We start from the raw sequence: 11349 nt of genomic DNA, 5'->3' as shown, positions 1-11349 counted from the left end.
TACTTCCATCATTTTATTTTAGTCTATTTCAGTGTATTCACCTTTCAAATTTTCAAACGATTTCCTTTTTTTCTTTTTTCTCTTTGTCATTTCTTTTCTTTTTCTTGAATGCAGAAAGAGAAAAACTTCGTTTTTACTTTCAATTTTATTAAAAATATTTTTATTTAAATTTTTTACTGTATTTTTTGCTTTTATGTAAATTTTTTCAAGTTTCTATTTAACTTCCATCATTTTATTTTAGTCTACTACAGTGTATTCACTTTTGCAAATTTTCAAACAATTTTTTTCTCTTTTTCGTTTCTTTTTCTTGAAAACAGAAAGAGAAAAAAATTCATGTTTATTTTTAATTTTTATTAAAAATATTTTTCCTTAATTTTTTTCTACTATATTCTTTACTTTTGTGTAAATTTTTTTAAATTCCATTTTACTCCCATCATCTCATTTTAGTCTACTTCAGTGTATTCATTTTTTCAAATTCTCAAACGATTTCCTTCACCCCCCCTTTTCTTTTCCCTAATCTGTCAAGCCACTTTCAACACCCGGACCAAAACACACCTAGGATCTAGCATCATTTATTAGATGTGTGTGTGTGTGTTTAATTTTTTAATTTTAATATTTCTTTAATTTTTTCTACCTCATTAATTCCTATTATCCCTTCAAAATGGCAAAACGAAGGAATTCACCCCAAAAGAAAAAGCATGAAGAAATGACAGCCAGGGATTTAACCAACACAGATACAAGCAAGATGTCTGAACCAGAATTTACAATCACGATAATAAGAATACTAGCTGGAGTCAAAAATAGATTAGAATCCCTTTCTCCAGAGATGAAAGAAGTAAAAAATAGCCAGAATGAAATTAAAAATGCTATAACTGAGCTGCAATCACGGATGGATGCCATGGCGGCAAGGGCGGATGAGGCAGAACAGAGAATCAGCGATATAGAGGACAAACTTACAGAGAATAATGAAGCAGAAAAAAAGAGGGAGATGAAGGCAAAAGAGCACGATTTAAGAATTAGAGAAATCAGTGACTCATTAAAAAGGAACAACATGAGAATCATAGGGGTCCCAGAAGAGGAAGACAGAGAAATAGGGGTAGAAGGGTTATGTGAGCAAATCATAGCGGAAAACTTTCCTAACCTGGGGAAAGACACAAACATCAAAATTCAGGAAGCACAGAGGACCCCCATTAGATTCAACAAAAATAGGCCATCAACAAGGCATATCATAGTCAAATTCACAAAATACTCAGGCAAGGGGAGAATCATGAAAACAGCAAGGGGAAAAAAGTCCCTAACCTACAAGGGAAGACAGATCAGGTTTGCAGCAGCCCTATCCACAGAAACTTGGCAGGCCAGAAAGAAATGGCAGGATATATTCAATGTGCTGAATCAGAAAAATATGCAGCCAAGAATTCTTTATCCAGCAAGGCTGTCATTCAAAATAGGACAGATAAAAAGTTTCCCAGACGAACAAAAATTAAAGGAATTTGTGACCACTAAACTAGTCCTGCAAGAAATTTTAAGGGGGACTCTCTGAGGGGAGAAAAGATGGTAAAAAAATATATATATAGAATTTTATAGAGGGAGAATTTTATAAATTATATATATATAAATATATATAGAACTTTATATATTCCAGAAACTCCAACTCTACAAGCCACATAATGGCAATAAATTCATATCTTTCAGTACTCACTCTAAACGTCAATGGACTCAATGCTCCAATCAAAAGACATAGGGTAACAGAATGGATAAGAAAACAAGATCCATCTACATGCTGTTTACAAGAGACCCACTTTAGACCTAAAGACACCTTCAGATTGAAGATAAGGGGATGGGAGGCAGCCATCTTGCTCTTGCCACGTGCTGTTGTTGAAGGACCCTCCCCGCTTCAGATTTACCAACAGCATGAATCAAGAAAAGTTAGCCAAACTTCAGGCTCATGTCCGGATAGGGGGCAAGGGTACAGCTCGCAGAAAGAAGAAGGTGGTACATAGAACAGCTACAGATGATGACAAAAAACTTCAGAGTTCTCTAAAAAAACTGGCTGTGAATAATATAGCTGGTATTGAAGAGGTGAACATGATTAAAGACGATGGGACAGTTATCCATTTCAACAATCCCAAAGTCCAAGCTTCCCTTTCTGCTAACACCTTTGCAATTACTGGTCATGCAGAAGCCAAACCAATCACAGAAATGCTTCCTGGAATATTAAGTCAGCTTGGTGCTGACAGCTTAACAAGTCTTAGGAAGTTAGCTGAACAGTTCCCTCGGCAAGTGTTGGAGAGCAAAGCACCAAAACCAGAAGACATTGATGAGGAGGAGGAGGATGTTCCAGATCTCGTAGAAAATTTTGATGAGGCATCAAAGAATGAAGCTAACTAAAAAATTTTTTCTGGTGTTTGGAAGCTGGCATGGACTAGATTTAACAAATCAGCTATGTGGTTCCAAAGTTTTACAGACATGGAGAACATCAACTGTTACTCGTTCAGTAATATAAATATTTTGTATATTAATAATGCTGTTTGTTCAGCATTTTTCGGTCATTTGATTTTGCATTTTGCACTTCCTCCCAGGATCTATTCTTTTGGTCAAAATACGAAGTATTGGTGCAGTTTGAGGGTGTTTTGGTGTTTGATTCTCAGTTTTTTGTTTTGTTTTTTGTTGGAGTATTTTTGGTGTGTGTATGTGTATGTATGTGTGTGGGTATGTGTGTATACAGTGGAGAGCAAATTGGAAAACAGTTCTATCTATCCTCCTTCGTTCCCCAGTAGAAATAAAACAAATCTTTACATTTGTTACTTTTTATTTTTTTCTAATAATGCAGAGAATTAATGAAAAGTGAGTATCTTGGATTTCAGATCTGAGGAGATTTTACCCTTGGAAGTTTGGTCAATTTGCTTGGTTAACATATTTGTCATACATTTCTCTGGCTTTAAAATGTCTTGAGATATTTTGCCACCAGCTCCATGTTGGCATAGTGGATAGCATACTTTGGTGTGGTTGCCTTAGATTCACTTACCTAGTCAGACCCAGAAGATTTTCTTCTAGCTTTCTTCCTAAATGCCTTTTTCCCTCTCCCTTTGGTCTCCCAGTGGCCTGGTCAGCCTTTGGTAATGCTCTTCCTCATCTTCTACCTAGCCTGAGAAGGATGTTCTCCATATAGAGTTAAGTGAGTGCCTAATCCCCTCTTTCTGTAAGACATTTTTCCCCCATCTTGAGGAACAACAACTCCATCTTCAACTTTTTATTTCCCCGTTAATTTTATAGTTTGGTAGATTTCAAACTGGAATAGCTAGCATGTGCTTGCTAAATAATTTTATGCCACCCTTATCCTGTATACTAGCTGTTCTTAATAGCAGGTGCAAAAATACCTGTTTCCAGCAAGGTTAAAATGAGGAATGTTCTTTTTGAGTCAGAACAAGATAGGCCATAGACTCATTCCCCAGCACAAAATGTCATTCTATGAAATGGTACTGGCCCCAGGAGGATTTCTTCAACCACTCTCCTACTATTGGTCTTGAACCTACCTCTGGATTGGATCTTACTGTTGTAGCTGCTCACAGCATCCTCCTGCATGCTTAGAGTAATGCTTTTGGGGGGACACTGGTAAAATACAGTATTTATTTTTTCACCTCCTTTCAGAAGACTTGGAGGTAAGTTGCATTCATTAATTCAAGATTCCCTCTTGCTGTCTGATGATAAAAGCTTGCATTTTGCCATATCAGCATTTGTTATAGCCAATATTTAAGGATAAGATTTAGAAAACCTGTCATTTCCTGGCCTACCAGCAAACTAACTGTGGCTTAACCTTGTAGCATATCAGCTTTTGTTTCAAGCTAGATATCTTTGTTTGATATCTAAAGTGCAAGACCAACAACATATCAAGAGGTCTATAGACAAGAAGGCAAAGCTCTTGTATTTTTTTCATCCAGACACTTCAATTTATTTTATAAATTTGTTCATTTTTCCCGTTCTGTTTTATATAATATATGGACTTAACTACAAAATAAAGTAACAGTAATAAAATAACAAAAGAGGATAATAAAAAAAAAGAAAAAAAAAAGAAAATAAGGGGATGAAGAACCACCTATCATGCTAATGGTCAACAAAAGACAGCCAGAATAGCCATACTTATATCACACAATCTAGACTTTAATATAAAGACTGTATCAACAGATGCAGAAGGGCATTATATCATAATCGAGGGGTCTATCCACCAAGAAGACCTAACAATTGTAAACATTTATGCGCCAAATGTGGCAGCACCCAAGTATATAAACCAATTAATCACAAACATAAAGAAACTCATCGATAGTAATACCATAATAGTAGGAGACTTCAACACCCCACTCACAGCAATGGAAAGATCATCTAATCAAAAAATCAACAAGGAAACAATGGCTTTTGAATGACACACTGGACCAGATGGACTTAACAGATATATTCAGAACATTTCGTCCTAAAGCAGCAGAATACACATTCTTCTCCACTGCACATGGAACATTCTCCAGAATAGACCACATACTGGGACACAAATCAGCCCTCAGCAAGTACAAAAAGATCGAGATCATATCGTGCATAGTTTCAGACCTCAACGCTATGAAACTCAAAATCAACCACAAGAAAAAAATTGGAAAGGTAACAAATACTTGGAGACTGAGGAACATCCTACTAAAGAATGAATGGGCTACCCAAGAAGTTAAAGAGGAAATTAAAAAGCACATGGAAGCCAATGAAAATGATAACACCACAACCCAAAACCTCTGGGATTCAGCAAAGGCGGTCATAAGAGGAAAGTATATAGCAATCCAGGCCTTCCTAAAGAAGGAAGAAAGATCTCAGATACACAACCTAACCTTACGCCTTAAGGAGCTGGAAAAAGAACAGCAAATAAAACCCAAAACCAGCAGAAGACAGGAAATAATAAAGATTAGAGCAGAAATTAATGCTATCGAAACCATAAAAACAGTAGAACAGATTAATGAAACCGGAAGCTGGTTCTCTGAAAGAATTAACAAAATTGATAAACCACTAGCCAGTTTGATCAAGAAGAAAAAGGAAAGGACCCAAATAAATAAAATCAAGAATGAAAGAGGAGAGATCACAACCAACACAGCAGAAATAAAAACAATAATAAGAGAATATTATGAGCAATTATATGCCAATAAAATGGGCAATCTGGAAGAAATGGACAAATTCCTAGAAACATATACACTACCAAAACTGAAACAGGAAGAAATAGAAAATTTGAGCAGACCCACAACCAGTAAGGAAATCGAAAGAGTAATCAAAAATCTGCCATAAAACAAGAGTCCAGGGCCAGATGGCTTTCCAGGGGAACTCTACCAGACATTTAAAGAATAGTTAATACCTATTCTCTTGACGATGTTCCAAAAAATAGAAATGGAAGGAAGACTTCCAAACTCTTTCTGTGAAGCCAGCATTACCTTGAATCCAAAACCAGACAGAGATCCTACTAAAAAGGAGAACTAGGGGCGCCTGGGTGGCTCAGTCGGTTGAGCGTCCGACTTCGGCTAAGGTCATGATCTCACGTTCCGTGAGTTCGAGCCCCGCGTCGGGCTCTGTGCTGACAGCTCAGAGCCTGGAGCCTGTTTCAGATTCTGCGTCTCCCTCTCTCTGACCCTCCCCCGTTCATGCTCTGTCTCTCTCTGTCTCAAATATAAATAAACGTTAAAAAAAATTTTTTTTTTAAAAAAAGGAGAACTATAGACCAATTTCCCTGATGAACATGGATGCAAAAATCCTCAACAAGGTATTAGCCAACTGGATCCAACAATACATTACAAAAATCATTCACCACGACCAAGTGGGATTTATACCTGGGATGTAGGGCTGGTTCAATATCCGTAAAACAATTAACGTGATTCATCATATCAATAAAACAAAGGACAAGAACCATATGATCCTCTCAATAGATACAGAGAAAGCATTTGACAAAATACAGCATCCTTTCTTGATAAAAACTCTCAAGAAGGTAGGGATAGAAGGAGTATACCTCGAGATCATAAAAGCCATATATGAATGACCCAACGCTAATATCATATTCAATGGGGAAAAACTGAGAGCTTTCCCCCTAAGGTCAGGAACAAGACAGGGATGTCCACTCTCACCACTGTTATTCAACATAGTATTGGAAGTCCTAACCTCTGCAATCAGACAACACAAAGAAATAAAAGGCATCCAAATCAGCCAGGAAGAGGTCAAACTTTCACTCTTCACAGATGACATGATACTCTATATGGAAAACCCAAAAGATTCCACCAAAAAAACTGCTAGAACTGATTCTTGAATTCAGCAAAATTGCAGGATATAAAATCAATGCACAGAAATCAGTTGCATTCCTATACACCAACAATAAAGCGACAGAAAGAGAAATCAAGGAATCAATCCCACTTACAGTTGCACCAAAAACCATAAAATACCTAAAAATAAATCTAACCAAAGAGGTGAAAAATCTATACACTGAAAACTATAGAAAGCTTATGAAAGAAATTGAGGAAGACACAAAAAAATGGAAAAAGATTCCATGCTCCTGGACAGAAAGAACAAATATTGTTAAAATGTTGATACTACCCCAAGTAATCTACATATTCAATGCAATCCCTATCAAAATAACACCAGCATTTTTCACAGACCTAGAACAAATAATCCTAAAATGTGCATGGAACCAGAAAAGACCCCGAATAGCCAAAGCAATCTGGAAAAAGAAAACCCAAGCAGAAGGCATCACATCATAATCCCAGACTTCAAGCTATACTACAAAGCTGTAATCATCAAGATAGTATGGTACTGGCACAAGAACAGACAGTCAGATCAAGGGAACAGAATAGAGAACCCAGAAATGGACCCACAAACATACGGCCAACTAATCTTTGACAAAGCAGGGAAGACTATCCAATGGAATAAAGAAAGTCTCTTCAGCAAGTGGTGCTGGGAAAACTGGACAGCGACACGCAGAATGAACCCGGACCACTTTCTTACACCATACACAAAAATAAACTCAAAATGGATGAAAGACCTCAATGTAAGACAGCAAGCCACCAAAATCCTCAAGGAGAAAGCAGGCAAAAACCTCTTTGACTTCGGCCGCAGCAACTTCTTACTCAACACGTCTCCAGAGGCAAGGGAAACAAAAGCAAAAATGAACTACTGGGACCTCATCAAGATAAAAAGCTTTTGCACAGTGAAGGAAACAATCAGCAAAACTAAAAGGCAACTGACGGAATGGGAGAAGATATTCGCAAATGACATGCCAGATAAAGGGTTAGTATCCAAAATCTACAAAGAACTTATCAAACTAAATACCCAGACAACATATAATCTAGTGAAGAAATGGGCAAAAGACATGAATAGACACTTCTCCAAAGAAGACATCCAGATGGCCAACTGACACATGAAAAAATGCTCCACACCACTTGTCATCAGGGAAATACAAATCAAAACCACAATGAGATACCACCTGACACCTGTCAGAATGGCTAACATTAACAACTCAGGCAACAACAGATGTTGGCGAGGATGCGGAGAAAGAGGATCCCTTTTGCATTGTCGGTGGGAATGCAAGCTGGTGCAGCCACTCTGGAAAACAGCCTGGAGGTTCCTCAAAAAACTAAAAATAGAACTACCCTACGACCCAGCAATTGCACTACTAGGCATTCATCTAAGGGATACAGGTGTGCTGTTTCGAAGGGACACATGCACCCCCATGTTTATAGCAGCACTATCAACAATAGCCAAAGTATGGAAAGAGCCCAAATGTCCATCAATGGATGAATGTATAAATAAGATGTGGTACACACACACACACACACACACACACACACACACACACACACACAATGGAGTATTACCCGGCAATCAAAAAGAATGAAATCTTGCCATTTTCAACTACGTGTATGGAACTGGAGGGTATTATGCTAAGTGAAATTAGTCAGAGAAAGACAAAAATCATATGACTTCACTCATGTGAGGACTTTAAGAGACAAAACAGATGAACATAAGGGAAGGGAAACAAAAATAATATAAACACAGGGAGGGGGACAAAACAGAAGAGATTCATAAATATGGAGAACAAACTGAGGGTTACTGGAGGGGTTGTGGAAGGGGGGATGGGCTAAATGGGTAAGGGGCACTAAGGAATCTACTCCTGAAATCATTGTTGCACTAGATGCTAACTAATTTGGATGTAAATTTTAAAAAATTAAAAATAAAATTAAAAAAAAAGACAAGGAACAACAAGTGTTGGGGAGGATGTGGAGAAAAAGGAACCCTCAGTCATGCACTGTTGGTGAGACTACAAAGTGGTACAGCCACTGTGGAAAACAGTATAAAGTTTTCTCCAAAAATTAAAAACTATGATCCAATAATTCCACTATTGGGTATTTACCCAGGGAAAATGAAAACATTAATTTGAAAAGATACTTGCACCCCTGTGTTTATTTTTTTTTACACTAGCCAAGTTTACATTTACACTAGCCATTTTTACACTAGCCAAGACATGGAAGCCACCCAAGAGTCCATCAATAAACGAATGGATAAAGAAAATGTGGTGTATATACACAATGGAATATTACACAGCCATAAAAAGGGATGCGATCATGCCACTTGAGACAAGATGGCTGAACATGGAGAGCATTATGCTAAGTGAAATCAGTGAGACTGAGAAAGACAAATGCCATATGTTTCCACTCATAATGGAATCTAAAAAATAAATGAATAAACCCACAAAAAGCAGAATCAGAGCTGTCAAACAGAACAAACTGATGATTGCCAGAGGGGAGGGGGGTGAGGGATGGGCAAAATGGGTGAAGAGGAGAAGATACAGGCCTCCAGTTATGGAATGAGTAAGTCACAGGAATACAAAGCAGAGCTCAAGGAGGACAGTCAACGATACTGTAATAGCAAATGTAATGGAACAGATTCTGGGTCTCCCTCTCTCTCTATCCCTCCCCCGCTTGTGCTCTCTATCTCTCAAAAATAAATAAACTTAAAAAATAATATTTACTTAATATCAAAGTAGTTCCCCACAATTACTTATTAATTACGAGGGGGAAACAGTAACTTGACCGTGGACGAGCCTGGTGGTTACCACCTGTCTTAGTCCATTTGGGCTACTATAACAAAATACCATAAACTGGGTAGCTTACAAACAATAAACACTTACTTCTCACCTTTCTGGAGGCTGAGAAGTCTAAGTTCATGGCTCTGGCCGACTGGGTGTCTGGCACGGGCCTGCTTCCTCCTAGATGGCCTTCTCACCGTACCCCCAAGGCAGAAAGGGCACGGGAGCTCTCTACGGCTTCTTTTACAAGGGCACTAATCCCATCATGATGGCTCTACCCTCGTTACCTAATCACATCCCAAAGACCCTACCTCCCGATACCATTACCTCAGGGGATAGGATTTCAACATATGGACCTGGGGGAGACACAGTCAGACCGGTAACACTACCTAAACCAAGAAATCAAGGCTGACAGAAGCAATATTGACACAAACTGACATCACGTACCTCTTGATATGACTTGTGTTATTCTTTTTTATTTATTTATTTTTTTTTTAATTTTTTTTTTACTTTTATTTATTTTTGAGACAGGGAGAGACAGAGCATGAACGGGGGAGGGTCAGAGAGAGAGGGAGACACAGAATCTGAAACAGGCTCCAGGCTCTGAGCTGTCAGCACAGAGCCCGACGCGGGGCTCGAACTCACAGAGTGCGAGATCATGACCTGAGCCGAAGTCGGCCGCTTAACCGACTGAGCCACCCAGGCGCCCCTGACTTGTGTTATTCTTGCTGATGGAACCATTTGGAAATAGCAGAAAATGCAAATTTAGAGGCAAAATGACAGGGCCATATTCTTCAAATATTCTGAAGTCCAAAAACAAAGGCAAAGAGAACCTGAGGAACTGTTCCAGACTAATGGAGATTAAGGAGGCATGTCAACCGAATGCAATGTGTATCCTAGATTGGATCCAGGACCCAGAAAAAAGAAACTCTGAAGAAGACTATTTGGGCAATTGGATTTGAATATAAACTGTAATTTAGATAATAGTATTTTTTTCAGTGGTACATTTTTCTGGTTTTGATAATCATACTGTGACTATGTACGGAATGTCCTTGTTCTTAGGAAATACAACCTGAAGTATTTAGGAGTAAATAAACATGATGTCCTCATTACTCTCAAATGGTTCATGGGAGAGAGACAGTAAATGTGCCTCACAGACTGACTACATGAGGGAGCATCTCTGACCAAGCAGCGTACCTGGTCAACCAGTTTGTGTAGATGATGAAGTGGCCGCAGGTGAAAATATATATAGATTAAATTGGGCAGTGGTCAACGGGTAGCCATGTGTCAGGGACCTGGAAGGAAAAGGACTGGAAGATCAGGAATGAGTGGTTCTGTACTGAGGCACGTGGATGGATATACGGGGATGAGTACAAATGGGCAGCACAGAAGTGGCACTGAACAACCGAGTAGACAAGATAACCACCAGTGAACATTGGCCAGCCATTGTCACCACCCACTCCAGAACTTCCAAGATGGACATATGAATGGGATGGTCATAGTGGCAAAGACAGAAGGTATATATGAGCCTTCTTAAGAAGCATGAACTCCTGGGGCGCCTGGGTGGCTCAGTCGGTTAAGCCGCCGACTTCGGCTCAGGTCATGATCTCGCGGTCCGTGAGTTCGAGCCCCGCGTCAGGCTCTGTGCTGACGGCTCAGAGCCTGGAGCCTGTTTCAGATTCTGTGTCTCCCTCTCTCTCTGACCCTCCCCCGTTCATGCTCTGTCTCTCTCTGTCTCAAAAATGATAAACGTTAAATAAAAAGAAGCATGAACTCCTACTTAAGAAGTCCAATCTAGTATGGAACACCCAACTTATTTGCCATACAGACCAACGCTGTATGGCACAATTTCTTGAAGAGACCTAATGGCCACTTGGTGGCAAGTTGACTGTATTGGGCCCTCTCATCTTAGAAGGGCCAACAGTTCATCCTCACAGGGATAGGTACTTATGCAGACATGAGTTTGCCTTTCCTACTTGTGAAACTTCAGCCAGCACCACTATTTGTGGGCTTACAGAATTCCTGATCCACAGGCCTGATATCTACACAGCACAGCATCTGACCAGACTACCCCCTTATAGCAAAGGATGTGAAGGAATGGACCAATGACCATGGGATCCACTGGTCACTGACATACCATACCAGGCAGAGGTAGCCAGAACAGCCTTCTAAAGATGCAGCTGAAGTGTCAGCTTAGAAGAAACACTCTGAAAAGAGAGAGCAAACCTTGGTATAGTGTATTTGTTAAATCACAGACCTCT

At 39.2% G+C, this 11349-nt stretch overlaps 1 protein-coding gene across 1 annotated transcript; it reads left to right on the top strand.

Moving 5' to 3' along the window:
• Positions 1 to 1862: 1862 nt before the first annotated feature.
• Positions 1863 to 2623, top strand: LOC121025801 (transcription factor BTF3 homolog 4-like). Its single transcript, XM_040468540.1, has one exon. The coding sequence runs from the start codon at positions 1912 to 1914 to the stop codon at positions 2386 to 2388; it is 477 nt and encodes a 158-aa protein (XP_040324474.1). The 5' UTR covers positions 1863 to 1911; the 3' UTR covers positions 2389 to 2623.
• Positions 2624 to 11349: the final 8726 nt, after the last annotated feature.

The sequence above is a fragment of the Herpailurus yagouaroundi genome, unplaced genomic scaffold (assembly GCF_014898765.1).
Source record: "Herpailurus yagouaroundi ecotype Mexico unplaced genomic scaffold, PumYag 67702, whole genome shotgun sequence".
Lineage (NCBI taxonomy): Eukaryota > Metazoa > Chordata > Mammalia > Carnivora > Felidae > Herpailurus > Herpailurus yagouaroundi.
This window is presented reverse-complemented; position numbering and strand designations above follow the sequence as displayed.